Below are 17610 nucleotides of genomic sequence, written 5' to 3' on the forward strand. Positions count from 1 at the left end.
GTTGTTTGGATTGAACAAATAATCAAGGCCCCTAGCTATCTACAAGGTCCCGTAAAAGTTCCCTTGACAGTTGAATTCAAAGTAAGAGTAGGCCGTATGCCCGTCCTTATTAGCCCAGTCAGTGCAGAATAGTAGGACGTTAAACCCGCATTTCATTTCATTTTGGGCCATTCAACCAATATAATCGGCGGGAGATTAAGGGGAGATAATTACGTATGGTTATGGAGTCAGACTAACAATTATCCATGTTAAATCCATGCTGTTTCTTGACTATAACAATTTTTAGAACGATCTGATGACGTTAATTTGTATAAACACACCAGGAGAACATGTCAAAAATAATGACGGATTTAGGATAAGGAGAACCTGTGCTAGTTAAAAGTTATGAGGCCCCTTACATGGCACTGAAGGAGGTAGCCCCGACATGCCTATACAGGCAGTCCGACATATACGCTCAGAAAATGTAGGAGTAGTTAACATAATACATACCACCTGATCATTCATTATTTTCAAGTTTTAGGCAAATCTTTGAATTATCAGGGAAGACGCCCCTTGCCCCACCCGGGCCCACGGGGCCCCTGTGCTTAAGCTCAATAGTAACCGCGGCACTGGTCACAATCATCCGATAATACTATTGAAGGGCGTTGGCCGTCTCGATTTTGTGCTGCGCCCGGTCAGTGAAATCTGTTGAGACGTCATTTTCCTAATTCATTTCCGTTTCCTTTCTGATCTTTAAGCCAGAAAATAGTAACGACTATTCTCCTAATCCTGCCAGAATTTTAACACTCTTTTTTTGTTTCTTGATCAAAACATCAACAAAAATTACCAGACGAACTTGTACTTGCGCAGAATGCGAACACAACCACCATCTTAACGCTGGGTTGATAAGTTGTGAAGTAGTTTGCCATCTATTATCAATGGTATGTTTCAAGTATTCATGTTTAATATCGAAATGATATTGAGAGAGATCGGTCCGCAAACTCCTGTATCTTTGACTAGATATATCAAACTCTTCCATTCAGGAAGCGGGGGGGGGGGGGCTGACAAGGCCTCGCGAAGCCGTTTGTGTGCGCGTAAAGGAACCCTTGATTGCTAGAATTCGATGAAGACTAGACGGAAACGCCGCTGCCATGGCAAAAAAAATGCACCTTCCCCCATAGCACAATGCGTGGTGAATGTCCATCCTTGTTAACCCTTTGATTAAAAAAAGTAAAGGAATTGAACCCCTTTTCCAATTTATCCCAATTTATACACTTGACTTCATAGCACGTTAAATATCCCCTGACAGTCGTACATCGGAATAAGAAGGGGTTAATGCACTTACCTAATAGATTTTTCCAGCAAATAATACAGTGCACATTGTGCTTGGCGGGGTTGCCTTATTAAAGAAAACAAATTAATACCGTGCATGTTTTACGCGAGGTGGGTGAATCCAAAGGAAATCACCATTTTATTTAAAAATCATTATATACCTATTGAATTTAATCACAAAAATGTGTGATCGATCACTAAAAAATATATGACACAAAATATATACAATACAAAATATATGATAGAAAATAATATACAGCACAAAATTCTAGGAACTAATTTCTGAGTGGTTTCCCTTTATCGATGGTGCAGGAAGGAGGACCTGACAAGGACAGCTGTCTAGTCGTTCGGATGGGACGAATACCCGAAGCCCCGTGTACACAATGGCATGCACGTAAAATTTTCCTAGGCAATTGGAATTCGATATAAGAGTAGGCCGCTGTGCAGCTGTTGGGGCAAAATGTATCTCATTGTACATTGTATGGCGTATGCCCGTCTTCATTAGCCCAGTCGTAGCAGTAGGACGTTAAACCCCATTCCTTTCATTTAATAAATAGAAGCCACTGATAATTATTTGAGGAATTTGTTTAATCCCTTGCTCCGATCATCATTTGAGGCATAGAGCCGCGGTGGCTCAGTGGTTAAGACGCTGACTCGTTAACCAGGTGTTGGCCGAGAAAGTTCTGACAAGTACAGTGCTTAGCCGTTCGGATGCAATGAAAAATCGAGGTCCCGTTTACACACCGGCGTGCTCGTAACAAAACCCTTGACAGTTCGAATTCGAAATAGGAGTAGACCGTAATCACAGTCTCAAAATGGCTCAATTCCATTCAGTATTTACAAAGATATGATGAATTTAAAATTTATGAATATTCGACATCCTCTGCTGACGATATAGGATATGGTCAAAACAAGCCAGCGCCACGTATAATCTTTACTAAATTCTATTAATGTGCCTCTTGTAACCCTATCGTTGATATTTTGATTTTAATTTCTTAATTAAAGGAGCTAAATCTCTATTTTTTGACAACTAGAAATTAACAAAAATTGTCACAAATGGATCGCAAAGCATATAATAATGTAATATGAATGTATATAAACTGATTTACATTCAGTCGTTTCTGTTTTACTGTAATTATGTTCGGCGAAATACACGAAAAGTCCAATTTGAATGGCAGTCTTTGGCGTTCGGTTATTCCAGTCTACACCGGTAGTATGTTTAGCCTCGTTCATCGTGTCGCTTCTTTACAAATTGCACCCGAAAGCAATTTGGCACGAGATTCGCGTGCCAATTATAAAATTATCATTTTTGTCTTAACCATCTCTTCACGGTAAGATAACAACATCAATGTTGATTTAAATTGACCAATAAGTCTTGTTTGCAATGTCGAAGACTGTGGATGATATATAAATTATTTATTTGAATTAAAGACTTGCTTCCTTTAAATATTAAATAATCAATTCGGGTAAATTTTAGCCTGAATTATAAGCCGTAGAAAATGAGATATTGTCCCGGGGGCTAGGGTGACCTACTGGTCCAGAGTGTCGCGCTTCGAGCTCTAGCTGACAGGTCAACTTTGGGTTACGGTCGTGTTTTCGATCCCTGATGTGAGCGTATGTGGCATGGAGCTAGAGGCGTCTCTTCAACCTCGTGGGTTTACTCCTAGTACTCCGGTTTATTCCCACAAGAAAGACCCCTGCACTAAGACAATAAAAGTAAAAATAAGACAATTTGTCTGCAATATCACCCTCGGTGGACGCGGACTTTAAACACCAAAGAACAACAAAAACAGATGTCCGAAAAATTAAAATGGCGAACAACGGTTAGAGTAGATGAATTATAAATGAATATACATGTAGTTCGTAAATAAATTAATTAGAATGATGCTGGTTAATGAAGATGATTATATTAAATAATGGTTTGTGAAGATGATAAGTTTTAAATGCTAATAGAATTCGGGACGATCTCTGGATCAAGATAAATATATGGTGGGTTTCTGGATTGGTTTCTTTCCTTGATCGTTTTACTGATTTGTCGTAATTCCAAACGAAATCTGTAAAAAAGAAAAGAAAAAAAAATACACCATTATATTACAATTAAGAAAAGAAATGAAATAAAATGGGGTTTAACGTTGTACACCAACCGGGTTAATGAAAACGGTTGCTACACTTATATGTAAAAAGAAAATATATAAACTTGTCATTATTAGATTGAACACCGATCTGGAATCTTGGATATTGCTAGTAGGGCCCACTGCAGTGTCAGATTTAGACTTGATTCGGATTGCTTTGCAGCCGGGCTTAACGTGCGCTTCCACCCAGACTGATATCGCAGGCAAGTGTTTCCTACGAAATTTGTGAAGGGCGTCAGTTGTTAAATAGGGGCTTGTTTAGGGTAGGTACAGTACCATTGACAACGGGAACTAAGTTAGGAAATCAAAAAGAACAAGACGAGGATCGTAGCCGGGGCCTCATGGTTTGCGAGCCAGCGCCTTAATCACCGAGCCACCCGGGCCTCGTGATTTTCGAGCAAGCGTCTTACTCACTAAGCCTCCCGGGCATAATGGTTGGCGAGCCAGCTCCTTTCCCACTAAGCCATCCATCCGGGTGTTATGGTTTGCGAGTCAGCGCCTTACTGGGCCAGTGGGGCTCCGATTTATAGAATACTTACTCATCAACGATCCCCGTGGCTTTCGGATCAAAAACATATTGAACTTCAAAATCACCGAGACTTTTGGTACCTCGACCACTTAATATTTTAGTAACGACCATAATATCTAGGGTTGTTGGTTTATCCGGTAGACTGGCCAAGATCCGGCATTCTTCTACGGGGTCCTAGAAAAGACAAATTGATAGTATCTAAAAAATGTGTTTTTAAATAATGCAATAGTTTGTACGTAATATATAAAACAAATTGTAGGTGATACGCAGGACACAATTATATGAAATACATCAATTTGAAGGCGATGCTTAGGGCACAATTCTTTGAAATACAACAATTTGTAGAGATACACAGTGGATATAATTCTATGAAAATATAAAGAATTGTTGGCAATGTATATGGTGGTTTTCCTCGCATAATACATAGTTTGAATATAATATTACAATATAATTAACATACCAGTGTGTGGTGGTGGTTGTCCTCCAATCCCAATAGGATATAGTTAGAATATAACATTACAATGATTAACATACCAGTGTGTGGTGGTGGTTGTCCTCCAATCACAATAGGATATAGTTAGAATATAACATTACAATGATTAACATACCAGCGTGTGTGGTGGCTGTCCTCGCATCATACTAGGATATAGTTAGAATATAATATTACAATATAATATAACAATATAATCACCGTACCTTTGAGTTTGGTGGTTTTCCTCGCATCATACCAGGATAATTTGGAGTAAAGGCGTATTCTTCATATTGAGGGAAATTAGTTGACGCATGTGAAACACTACAGGTATATACAATACATGTTAATACTTTACTTATATCATCTATTGTTTTAAATGTTCCGTCATTTGGTATTCCCTGTAATATATTTTAACAATAATAAATCATATCCTGTAATATACAAACAATTATAAACAATAAATCATACCCTGTAATATACAAACAATTATAAACAATAAATCATTGCCTGTAATATACAAACAATTATAAACAATAAATCATACCCTGTAATATACTAACAATAAATCATACCCTGTAATATATAAACAATAGTAAATCATACCCTAAAATATATAAACAGCAGTAGGGTTTAATGTCCTACTTTTAAGAACTGACTGGGCTAATAAAGACAGGCATGCGCCATACAGTGTGCTATTAGGGAAACTGTTCCCAGGCAGTGGCAGTAAGGCTTATTCTTATTTCGAATTCCATCTGGCATCTTAAAAAGTGGTCAAACTAAAATAATAAAACAAGATATAAATCTTACCAGTAGTCCTACACCACCTTGTTCTCTAGATAAAGCTAATTCTTTACCCCAATTCTGTAATTCCCAATCACCATTTATTTTCTCTGGTGTATCTATAATAATAATTATAATAATATATTCACAAGTCTTTGTATTTGATTGGCTCTACAAGGCTCAAACTATGTCATTTTTGGCCTAACATATGGTGCAATATTTTATTTAGCATAGGGGTCTCCTATAGCATTGAGGGGAAACCGAAGTACCCGGAAAAAATCCATCTAGGTTATTTGGCTCATTACCAGACCTTATGATCGATGCAAGACGAATCCATTAGACTCCCCCCCCACTACTCCCCCAATGATATATGGAAACGTAATTAGACGTGTTACTTACCGTAATATAAATCAACATATTTAGATGCATATTTCTGTATAGCGTGATATAAAAGTATGGCGTCGTCTCGAAAATGGTAACCAGGCAACACACATGGATCATCCAACTATGAAAGAAGAAATTCATGATTCATAATTATTATTAATCTTTTGTCGTTTGTGAATCAGTCATTTCTAATTATTTTCGCATTGTCTTCTGTAATATTTTATGGGGTTGGATGGCCGAATGGTTAGCGTGTGCGCTGTATCATTAGATCTGTCATTGTGTCAACTGGTGCGGTTTCGATTCCCCGGTTGTACGTGACAAGGGGTAGAGTCGCCTGTCCAAGCTCGGGGGTTTTCGCCGGGTCCCCCGGTTTCTTCCTACTGCTAAAGACCCCCACGCGCAAGCGAATTATTGAAATAAAACTGAACTACACTGTATATGTTAGTCCCGAAATGACCTAGTTTGTGTCAAGTGGACGTTACCCTCTTTATCCCGGATTAAAAATCTAACTGGCTAACTGTTACTGTTGTTCGACGCCAGGAAATAACCTTCGATAATTTGTTGTCGCTCGCGGGTCAAACTCTTTATTTCAATAGTTCACTTCGGGGAGGACGTTGAAATGGACCAATATTAAATTCTAATTCGTGTTTTTATTTTTGAATAATATGGAAAATAAAGAGTGAGAGATTTAGCTCCTTTAAATACCAAGGACCGGTATGAATGTCGATAGTCAAACTATGTTTACTAACCCCTCGTCTTTTCAGATCTGCTGGTAAAGTTCCATCTACATCTAAATACCAACTTTCAATTCTAAAAAGTATATTATACAATCTAGAATCATAAATTCGTAATATTTAGTACAAAAACTACACCAAAAACACATTAGGGTGGTCAGGGCAAAAGGGCTATAGACTAGGATTCGATCCCGGCTGTAACCTGTCAATGGAAGTATGAATAGTTTTTCGGATGGAGTGAGAAACCGATGTACACCCATGTACACATTGGCGTACGCGTAAAGCAACCTTTGCCAGTAGGAAATATATATGTTTTTTTAAAACTGGTTTTATAGATATTTATTGTTTTTTTTACTAATTTTTGTTAGATACTTTTTAGGTTTTTTTCGTTTTTTTTACTGATTTTATAGATATTTATTTAGGTGTTTTTTTTACTAATTTTATTTAGGCTACTTTTTATAGATTTTATAGATATTTATTTCGTTTTTACTGATTTTAAAGAAACTTATTTACTTTTTTTTATATATTTTTATAGATATGTATTTACTTTTTACTGATTTTATATGATTTTATAGATATTTATTATTTTTTACTGTTTTTTATAGATATTTATATATTCTTTTAATGATTTTATACATATTCATATTTTTCTATACTTATTGGAAAGCGCGCCTGAACACGTGTGTGAAAGATGGCTCTCTATATAAGTGAAGAGGGGCCCACGGTGGCTCAGTGAGTTGGCTCGCTAACCTGGACGTCCCGTGTTCGATCCCTGCGTTGGCCTGGCAAGGGACAACGTATAGTCGTTCGGATGGGACGATAAACCGAGGTGTCGCGTGTACACATTGGCGTGCACGTAAAAGAAAGCTTGGCAGTTGGAATTCAATATAAAAGTAGACTGTAGGGCCTCTGTCCGGGCAAAGTTTCCCCCATAACATACTGTATGGCACCTTTCCGTCTTCATTAGCCTAGTCGGAGTAGAACAGTTAGGACGTTAAACCCTATTTCATTTCAGCCAGGTACATGGGGAAACACTTATAAATGCTATAGAAGACACGTTGATGGTAGACGGAAGTTCGTTGTTCAATCCGACGTCACAAGCAGTAGTACTGCCTTTCCACTGCTGCCCTAGCCCGTGCGGATTACTGACATAAAATACACCAAACTTACCCTCTTTTTATTAATTCAAACATTCCCTTGATACCAGTGTTCATAACTTTATCTACCCAACCACCTTCTGATATCAACACCTCTAAACCTCGTCTACAATAACAAAAAATAAGAAAGAATATCGTAAATATAAAATAAAGTTTAATTTCAGACATTGCAGAACTATATTTCAACCTCGTAATGTGGACGCTGGTGGGTGACTCATAGAAGAGGCACGAATGGTTTGCATAAAACACAACTATGTGAAAAACTTACTACAGTCTTACATAAGAACAAAAAAAACCCCCAAAAAACCAACAATATGAAAAGTAACTTTTTTTTGGTTTCGTAGCTATAACCCAGTCAAGGGAAAGTGACTTACGTATTGATAGCTATCAAATACAGAAAATGTGGAGCTAAAAGCTTGAAAGCAGGATGTGACTGTGAAAGATTGCGATGTGTTGCTACGGTTACTCCCTCCATTAAAAGATGCGTAAGTCCTGTAAAATAAATGGAACTATTACATATTGTTCTAGTCATTACAGACACTGACGCACATTATATATCATGGTACAAAAAGATGTGTAAGCCCTGTTTGAGAAAATGCAACCATTACCGTTGACTCTTGAACAAAAACAATACAAAAAGTATTCAAGTAGTTACAACCATAATGAACCTGGCGTATTTGGTCTATAATACACAATATACCACACCTTGTGAGGGGAACTGTCGTCTAGTGTAAACAATGCAACCAACACACGTGCAGGCTCTACCAATGAATTCACATTCAGACACATGTAACGGTAAACGAAGAGGCGCTACCGTAGCACGCGAACAGTCTTGTTTATAAACAATGACCGACAGTTACCATCACAACATCAATGTGGCGTGTTAATTTGTTAATTAAACTACTTTAAAGATACATTATTCAAAAACTAAATCTGCCTTTTGCATGCCTTTCTTTAATAAATTATTAATTAGACTTGCCAAAACCATAATCAACTCTCGATGCTGTAGATTTTCAACGGATTTAAATACGATTGGCAGTTAATGATTTAATTTGAAAATGGATGTTTATCATCGTAACAACGGTAGCTGTGACAATCGTGACTACACTGTTTTGCAATCGACCATACCTCCGATCAGAATGAAATAATTTGACTGAAAATTTCAACATATTATATTACTTTTTTGTTTTCTATTTATTCACTATTCTATCAGCTCTTTATCTTAGTCTTACATAAGGCACCCTTAAGACTAGCTAACGAATAATATACGAAGAATCTAACAATGCTTGACTTCTCCTTTTAATTGATATAATTGCATTGTTTGCATTTATAAAGCCTTTAACAATAACCCATAATATGTTGATTACCAAGATAATGTTATTATTATTACTTACCAAGTATTATGGTTATTTACCAAGATGTGTTACTATGGTTATTTACCAAGATGTGTTACTTATGGTTACTTACCAAGATGTGTTAGTGATTGATGGTATGTGTAACTTATGGATGTGTTACTATGGTTTCTTACCAAGATGTTTTACTAGAGTTACTTACCGAAGATGTCTTACTAGGGGTAATTACCAAGATGTGTTACTAAGGTTACTTACCAAGATGTGTTACTATGGTTACTTACCAAGATGTGTTAGTGATTGATGGTAAGCGGCATCAGCATTATTATACCACATTTTAGCTAAAATCCACGTATTAGGATGATCTGTTGGTAAAAATACCTGAAAAATTAATATGTTTAGTGCAACAATTGAAATATAATGACTGAGATTGTTCGTTGAATTCCACGTGTACAGACTTAAAGGGACAATAACACTCTTGCTGGCTTGAAAGCTCCAGAAAATAAATAATATCTCTATCTAAGTAATAGATGTTTAAGTGTCCTACCTGTTGTGTAAATTATCCATTACATCCTATTTTACTTGTCCAGAGGGTTCGAAAATATTTTTAAATCGAAGTTTCATTTGAAAAGCTTTACGTTAGACGTTTCAAACCATTGTGTTGAATTTTTCAAAATTTTTAAATAAAGTGTGTTAAGATGAAATTTGTATCATCAATTAATTGAAATATTCTAAAATAGTACAAATTGTTGACCAGAATAAAGATTGGGACATATAATTCAGTTACAACAAGAGTGGTATTGAGCCTTTAAGTAGACAGAAGACTAGCCATGTCGTATAGAAATTACCTAGGGTAGACATAATAATATATGGTAACATTTAATTTTATAAACTGGGTGGCCAGGTTCAATCCAGGGTTGGCCGAGAAAGTCCCTTTGGATTTTCGTGCCCGTTTTCACTCTTATCAATGAAGCAAGATGGAGGTCCGAGTCGTTTTAAGTTTGGTAACGAATTCGAAGCGCCTTATTCGATATTTACCTGCTTACTAATGTCTTTGGAGCTGATAGGGAAACGTTGTTGTTTGCTAACGGCGCTAGTCGAGTTGCTCTGGACGACAGCAAACCACGCCTAATTTCCAGGTATATTTGTATAATCTCAATCAACAAGAAAGCGAGTGGGGTCTGAAGTAAAGTGGGGGTGGGGGTGGAGGTGGCACGATGGCTCAGTGAGTAAGACGTTGGCTCGCTAATCCGAATGTCCCGTGTTCGATCCCTGCGTTGGCTGAGAAAGCCCATAGGGATTTACCGACGTGGTTCCTCCTTTTCAGTGGTGCAAAACCGAAGGCCTGGCAAGGGACAAGTATTTTGATGGGTCGGGGGGGGGGGGGGTGGATGGCTGAATGGTTAGCGTGCGCGCTGTACCATAAAGTCTGTCATTGAGTCGACTGGCGTGGTTTCGAATCCCCGGTTGTACGTGACAAGGAGTAAGGTCGCCTGTCCAACCTCGTGGGTTTTCTCTGGGTCCTCCGGTTTCCTCCCACTGCTAAAGACCCCTATACGCAAGCGAATTATTGAAATAAAATTAAAACCATATGTTAGTCCAGAAATGACCTAGTTTGTGTCGAGTGGACGTTAAACCCATCTCTCTCTCTCTCTCGATGGGTCGGATAACCGAGGTCCCGTGTTCACATTGGTGTGCACGTAAAAGATCCCTTGACAATTGGAATTCGATTTAAAAGTAGGCCGTTGAGCCGCTGTCCGGGCAAAATTTCCCTCATAGCTCACTGTATGTCCGTCTTCATTTACCCAGTAAAGAGGTATAATAACGTACTGGATTATCGGGACTAGGCTGCTGAAATAACTGTATGGCTAGCGGTCGCAATTTGTTGTCGTTGTCAACCATAAATAATGCAATCGGTACACACACCTGAAAATAAATCCCAAATAAAATGGTATTGAACTTTTCTTTCGGCACCAAGCTGATTAATACAATGCAAGGGATAATAATAGAGATACAAGCTTCCAGGAGGTAATCGATATCAGATATATATCTTTCGTCAATCAGAGAGGAATCAATAGGAATTAAAAGATTGATTAATATATATATTTATCTATAGTCAATCAGAAAGGAATCAAAATAGATTAAGTGATTAATTGATAAATATATACATACCGTATATCAGAGAGAAATCATTATGGATTAAAAGATCATTAATATAAAATATAACTCATAGCGCAATCAATACGGATTAAAAGCTTAATAGTTATAAAATATATATTTACCGTAAATCCAGGTTTACATGAAAGACCTTCTAATATCTCTAAATCACAGATAAATAATCGTTTCTGTTTCATCAAACTTTCTAACGTATTTCCTTCTAATAATGGTTTGAGCATCTCTTCGCTAACTGCTAGTCTGAAATGAAATGAAATGGGTTTTACCGTCCTACTGTTCTGCACCTAGTGGGATAATGAAGACGGGCATACGCCATACAGAGTGCGGTGGGTGAAATTTGCAGAGGCGCTACGATCTACTCTTCTTATATAAAAATCCAGCTGTCAAGGATTCTTTTGCGTGCACGCCAATGTTTATGTATACCGAACCTCGGCTGCTTATCTAATTCTAACGACTATACGTTTTTCTTTGCCCGCCCCTCTGTCCTACATCACTGACAACGGGAAATCACGGCGGCACACAGCGATGAACTTTCTCTGTAAACACCTTCAGTTGACCTTCAGTTTAGCGAGCCAACTTCTTACTCACTGAGCCACCGTGGCTATCTTACAATGTGAATAAGAGTGACCTGCACTGTCTTATACTATCAAACAACATTTTATTAAGAAAACAAAAAACATATTACAACGCCTCTGGATTTAATCTCAAATAAAAGAAGTCCATCAAAAGAATTCACATAACCCATATAGGTGGCGCTGGCTTGTTTATATGGTCTGACGAATCTTGCGCAATTTTCAGTTCATCTCTGTTTTGGTAAATACTAAATGGAACTGGACTGATATTCCTTTTAGAGATTAAAATATTCAGAACTGGATTAACCATTAGGCAAAATAGGCACGCACTTATTATTGCATCATGGGAAAGGTGCTACCTTATAATTTCTGCTTCGTTAGATGACGAATTCAAAATATTCAATTGAAATATTAATTAAGAACACCAAAATCTTCTCTAAGTGCTTGGGGTCTCTATATGTCTTAATCCGGTCCTGAATCTATTGAAGTGTTCAAGGGATTGAAAATCAACGAATTTAAACAATACATTAAAATAATATAAATAGGAACTTGTAAAACAGCACTTACTTCTCTGGAATAGCCGTACATAATTTGATCAGAGAACTATTGGCACTAGCTATTCTTTGAAGACCGAAATGAACGTCATCTTTCCATCCACCAGCACCCTGTAAGAAAGAGAGAGAGAGAGAGAGTTATTCCCATTTAGTCTATTGTTGCGTGTAGGATACGAAAATATAAGATCTTTTCGGCACTAATAGGGTATACATATGTGTCTTTAGCAACGGTGGGGCTGGGGAACGAGGAGAAAACCAACGAGGTTGTGTAGGCGACGTAACATTCGTTGTCGTATCAAGGTTTGTTATCTAATGTAAATCATGGGTTCCATTCCAGATCCCGGCGTTGGCCGAGAGTTTGTCTGTGGTGTAGGGCAGAGGTGCTGGCAAGGGGTAGTGTATAGTCTTTCGGATGGGACGAAAAACCGAGGTACACATTGGCGTGTATGTAAAACATTCCTTGAAATTGGAATTCCGTAGTGCCACTGTCTGGGCAAAATTTCCCTCACAGTACACTGTATGGCGTATGCCCGTTTTCATTAGCCCAAGTCGGAGCCTAAATCTTGGATTTTTACCGATAATTAGGGAAAATTACAATCGCTATGGACCTGGGTCCCGACCCACCTGTTTCAAAACATACCCACAATTACAAAAATATTACCTTCGGTAAATGAAAAACGTTCTTTGTGAAAATATTATTGATGTGTTTTAAACTTTTCCATCTGCCGGCTTTTAACTTTATACATTTACTGGTGGCTAAAAGTTCTGCTTTTGTTCTCAAAATATCCCACTGGAACACAAATAAAATAAACGTATAACAATCAACTGAAATAGGGACCAATGGTAGACCTTGTTTCGTATCTAATAAGAAGGGGGTACATGCTAGTCTAATAAGAAGGGGCCAGTTCAATACGAAGGGGTTTAATGTCAGTCTGATACGAAGGGGCCAGTCTAATAAGAAGGGGTCGGTCTAATAAGAAAGGGTCTCAGAGGCGGATTCAATGGGGGGCGCGTGGGGCTCGAGTGCTCTTTTTTACTGCTGAAAGTGCCTTTTCTTAGACTCAAATATGTCCGTTCCCAACCCGTTGTAGGGATCCCAAATGACTCAAACCATCGACTCAAACACACCAGTCTGGGAAATAGCTCTTGGAATGGCTACAGATGCAAGGAAATGACGGATAATTTTCTTGGGACCCCCCCCCCCCCTCAGCGGCGTGCCCCGTCTCCGCGGTCAATGCCTTCATTTTGCAGCGCCCCCCTTTTCAAAATTCCTAGATCCGCCCCTGGGTCTCGTGCCAGTCTAATAAAAGTTACATAACATTCGGTTATGTTTTATTGGGCTGATAAGGTGGGTTCACTAATATTATGCAGGTTGTGATTCGAGGACTCCAGCCCAATCTACCAATCAAAATTATCCAAGTATTTGATGGTCGGTCTAATCAAAGTAAAAGTCGGGTCTTTTGCTGCCGGGGCTAGTCGAGCGAATGAGACAATAAAGATAATGTGATCAAAAATGTATTTATGGGAGTGACAATACGGATTATTGAAGCAGGCCTACAGTAGTCCAACAAAACTCACCATGTAATCAAAGGAGAACTGTTCAGTTGCTGGCATTTTCTTGATCTAAAATAAAGAATTAGCTATAGTATTTTAAACGATCAATTTACACAAATTAAATGATGTTTAACGTTCTACTTATCTGCACCAACTGGGCTAATAAAGATGTGCATGAGGGAAACTTTCCCCTGGCAGTCGCTCTACTTTCTACTATTATTTCAATTTCTAACTATCGGGGGATCTTTGCCAATGTGATTTTCGGGACCCTGGTTTCTGAATGACTAGACACCTTTCCTTGGGTGGAATATCTCGAGGAACGTTCTCGGACAGCACCGGAATCGATCTGGAGACCTACTCGTCACCGACCCGAGTATTAAAGATGCACTATGTAAGATTTCGATAAGGAACTGACCTTCTTGCTATAATTTCAGTCGATTATCCATTTTACATTAAATTATCAAATGGCGATTGTGTTTTAGTCCATTCACTATCACGGCCATCCGATGACTAGAGAGTTTATCTATAGACGAGTTTGGCTGACTTAGTTACGGGGTTGACTACAGACGAGTTTTGCATATTTGTTACCGAGTTGACAATAGACAATTTATCTCACTTGTTACCGGGTTGATAACATACGAGTTAGCTGACTTAAAACAATATTCAAATCGGATTTGTTTATGATAACCGAAAAAGGTCTCTTTTTTGTTTAAAAACAAAATCGAACGCTATTTATTTTCACTTTGTATTATATGCAAAGTAATGAAAGTGACTGATTTCGTTTGTTAATTCTAAGGGTTTAACGCCATCTTCCACCAGGCCTGTATTAAAGGGGGTTGGGGGAGTTCTGACTGGGTTGCTACCAGGAGCCCTCAGTATTAAGAAAATATTGTAAGTAAATGTGTCATTTATTATGTTGAATATATTTATGTCAAATGAATATATCTATCTATCATACTGACATACAAATTGCCACTTTTCGTCGTTTATGAAAGGATCCCATGACATATTCAGTGAGTGGCCCTATACAAACTTAATTCGGTCTTGGTTTCCACCGAGGGTGATATCTCAGACCATGGAGACTGATATTATGTTTTACACAATACATACCTGCACAGGTAAACCTGGCGACTTCTGTTCATATTCATAAACTTCTTTTTTATTCTCTAGTTCCATTTTCCTCTGTTTGTGATGCTCATCAAACTGTGGTAACGAGGTATCTAAATGTTTTATCATATAATGATATCCGGCTTTAATCCAACGAAAAATGGGGAAAATAAAAATATCCCGGGTCACAACATTCTCAATTAAAACTTTATCCACGAACCAGTCACTGCTCACTCCATCAACATCTCGCCAAAACTCAATTTTGACGATTTTGCCGAGTGTCGACGCTTCTCCCTTGGAACGTGGGACGCGAAAAGTGTTCATCTTGCCCCTTTCAAAATCATTTTTCAAGAATCTGTCTAGAATTATTTCATCAGTGAAATTCCCATCTTCGTCATGTAGAATTATTGTCACATTAGCATCGGTACCGGCGTTTTTCTTATCTCCGGTAAAAACGTGCACTTTAAAATCTGACCTTGTGTAGCTCATAACGGCACCCATTTTGTTGTTGTATCAGAACGGCGTTCACTGAACAAATGGGGTTTCGAGATCCTTAACAAACCTGACCTATTGTTCACCAATTAACTACGACGTACCATAACACTGGGTTTACTGTAAATAATAGAATTAATTACGTGTTATACTCCCGATGGCCATGTTGATGGGATTAAATTAAGTGGAGTACAATGGACGACTTTAATCAACCAGAAACTTTTCTGATCACATAAACAACTTATGACTTCTGTATCTTAAAGCGACAGTTCGCCGAGTGAGGTATGGGAAATGAAATGGGATTTAACGTACCACCTTTCTGCACCAACTGGGCTGATGTAATATGCTATTACCGAAAATTTGACCGGACACGGACCGCTACCAAGGGTTCTTTTACGTGCACACCAACGCATGAAGACATCTGTCATGAAACACTCACCTAGCTCTTTAGTCAATAAATTGAAATGAATGAAATGGAATGAAATGAAATGGCTTTTAACGTCCTACTCTTTTGCTCCTTAACTGGGATAATGAAGACGGGCATACGCCATACAGTGTGCTATATATGAGAGAGATTTTTGCCCGGGCAGCGGCGCTACTGCCTACTCTTAATCGAATTCCAACTGCCAAGGGATCTTTTACGTGCACGCCAATTTGTACACGGGACCTCGGTTTTTCGTCCCATCCGAACGACTAGACAGCTGTCCTTGTCAGGCCCTCCGCCTGCATCACTGACAAGAGGAAACCACGCTGGAAAATCTGGATGAACTATCTCGGCCAATGCCGGGGTCGAACACCCGACCTCCAGACCAGCGAGCCAGCGTCTTACCCACTTAGCCACGTGATCCCCCTGAAATAAAATGAGGTTTTATGTCCTACTTTTCTGTATTAACCATGATAATGAATACAGTCATCCATGTTGTGCGATGGGGACGTTTTGCCCGGACAGTGGCTCTACTTGCTTCGAATTCCAAATGCCAAGTTGGACGAAATGTCGCATATTTATACGAACTGGTCCAAGGTTTTGTGTGAATGGTACGTACTAACGGGTGAAACTCGAATCGCTGTGTTCGGATTGGTTGTTTTTGAGTGCAGGCTTTTGAATAAACCGTGTGATGTATTTGCTTGAATAAATGAGATGTCCACATAAGTCGTTGTTGTTGGTTGTTTCTTTCTCCCAGCCTGACTATCGCATCGAATGTTTTGTTAATCGCATTACAGGCCGTCATCTTGAGGTAATAGCATATATGTAAGGGACAAGCCTTTGCATCGTCACCAACCAATCCGAATCCATATAATTTATTATGTATTGTATATCGTATGTAATTATATGTTAAATAAAAACTGTTTAAACCAACTATAATGCCTCCTGAATTAATCCGATTGGTGACTTTGGTTTATTGCGTTGTATTCTATCTTCGTGTAAACAATTGATAAATCTCTCACGATAGATTGTCTCTTGATGTTTTTCAGGTAATTATGTAAGTTGGTTTACTTGAATGAGTAATGCAGGTAGGCGTTAGTTCGTTCAGTCAGGCGAAGCGGGTTATAGTATTATAGGAGTTAAATCGCTAATATTCTGGACCTAGAAATTGTCACAAATGGGTCGCAACACATATAATAATGTAATGTGAATGTATATAAACTGATTTACATTCAATCGTTTCTATTTTTTTACTGCAATTTCTAATCAGTTATGTTCGGCAAAATACGCCATAAGTCTCAATCGAATGGCAATTTCTAGCGTCTAAATTATTCCAATCTACACCGAAGGTATTTATTGCGAATGCTCTCCAGATAAGAATATTGCGTCACCGTTTGACATTACTTATGGAATATGTCTAGCCTCATTCTTCGAGTCCCTTGTTACAAATGAGGCTGAAACGCATTATAGAAAACGATTCGAGTACCAATAGTAAAACAATGTTTTGGCCTTAAATATTGGATATTAGAAGCCCATCTTTTCCCGGTAAGATCACAACACCAATGTTGATTTAAATTCCAAAATAATTCGTGTTTTCAACGTCGAAGACTTTGGATGATATTGAGTAAAATACTTAGCTACTTTTATGGTCTGAAATCAGTGGAACGAATTACTCTCTCTCTCTCTCTTAAATTCCCGACTAACCGCCGCAAAATTATTTGCCAGGGGAGATAATCCATTTATAAGTAAATTAATTGAAAAAGTATACCTCGTCAATCAATTTCATATGCATTTAATTTCAATCTTAATTTTTAACACTAAAATATATAAAATACGTAGATTTTAAGTGAACAGTATGGCACATTAAACATTAGTTCATATGCA

General features: G+C 38.2%; 1 protein-coding gene and 2 long non-coding RNA genes across 3 annotated transcripts; all 3 read right to left on the reverse strand.

Moving 5' to 3' along the window:
* Positions 1-3978: 3978 nt before the first annotated feature.
* On the reverse strand, positions 3979-6986 carry LOC130014051 (polyunsaturated fatty acid lipoxygenase ALOX12-like). The gene is made up of 5 exons (XM_056102871.1): positions 6979-6986; positions 6354-6418; positions 5252-5343; positions 4669-4842; positions 3979-4146 (listed from the first exon to the last, which is right to left on the reverse strand). The coding sequence occupies exons 1-5, from the start codon at positions 6984-6986 to the stop codon at positions 3979-3981; spliced, it is 507 nt and encodes a 168-aa protein (XP_055958846.1).
* A 532-nt stretch (positions 6987-7518) lies between these two features.
* Positions 7519-9232, reverse strand: LOC130014072 (uncharacterized). The gene is made up of 3 exons (XR_008789033.1): positions 9133-9232; positions 7874-7991; positions 7519-7605 (listed from the first exon to the last, which is right to left on the reverse strand). It is a non-coding gene; the product is annotated as an uncharacterized LOC130014072 (long non-coding RNA).
* A 1462-nt stretch (positions 9233-10694) lies between these two features.
* LOC130014070 (uncharacterized) lies at positions 10695-15199 on the reverse strand. The gene is made up of 6 exons (XR_008789031.1): positions 14814-15199; positions 13728-13772; positions 12811-12939; positions 12163-12260; positions 11131-11263; positions 10695-10774 (listed from the first exon to the last, which is right to left on the reverse strand). It is a non-coding gene; the product is annotated as an uncharacterized LOC130014070 (long non-coding RNA).
* Positions 15200-17610: the final 2411 nt, after the last annotated feature.

Source organism: Patella vulgata, chromosome 8 (assembly GCF_932274485.2).
Source record: "Patella vulgata chromosome 8, xgPatVulg1.2, whole genome shotgun sequence".
Classification (NCBI taxonomy): domain Eukaryota; kingdom Metazoa; phylum Mollusca; class Gastropoda; family Patellidae; genus Patella; species Patella vulgata.

Coding starts and splice junctions, on each gene's coding strand:
- LOC130014051 (XM_056102871.1), bottom strand. Junction 5,344..6,353: donor TCTGAAAAGACGAGGGGTTA/GTAAACATAGTT, acceptor TTATTATTATAG/ATACACCAGAGAAAATAAAT. Junction 4,843..5,251: donor AAGGTGGTGTAGGACTACTG/GTAAGATTTATA, acceptor AATATATTACAG/GGAATACCAAATGACGGAAC.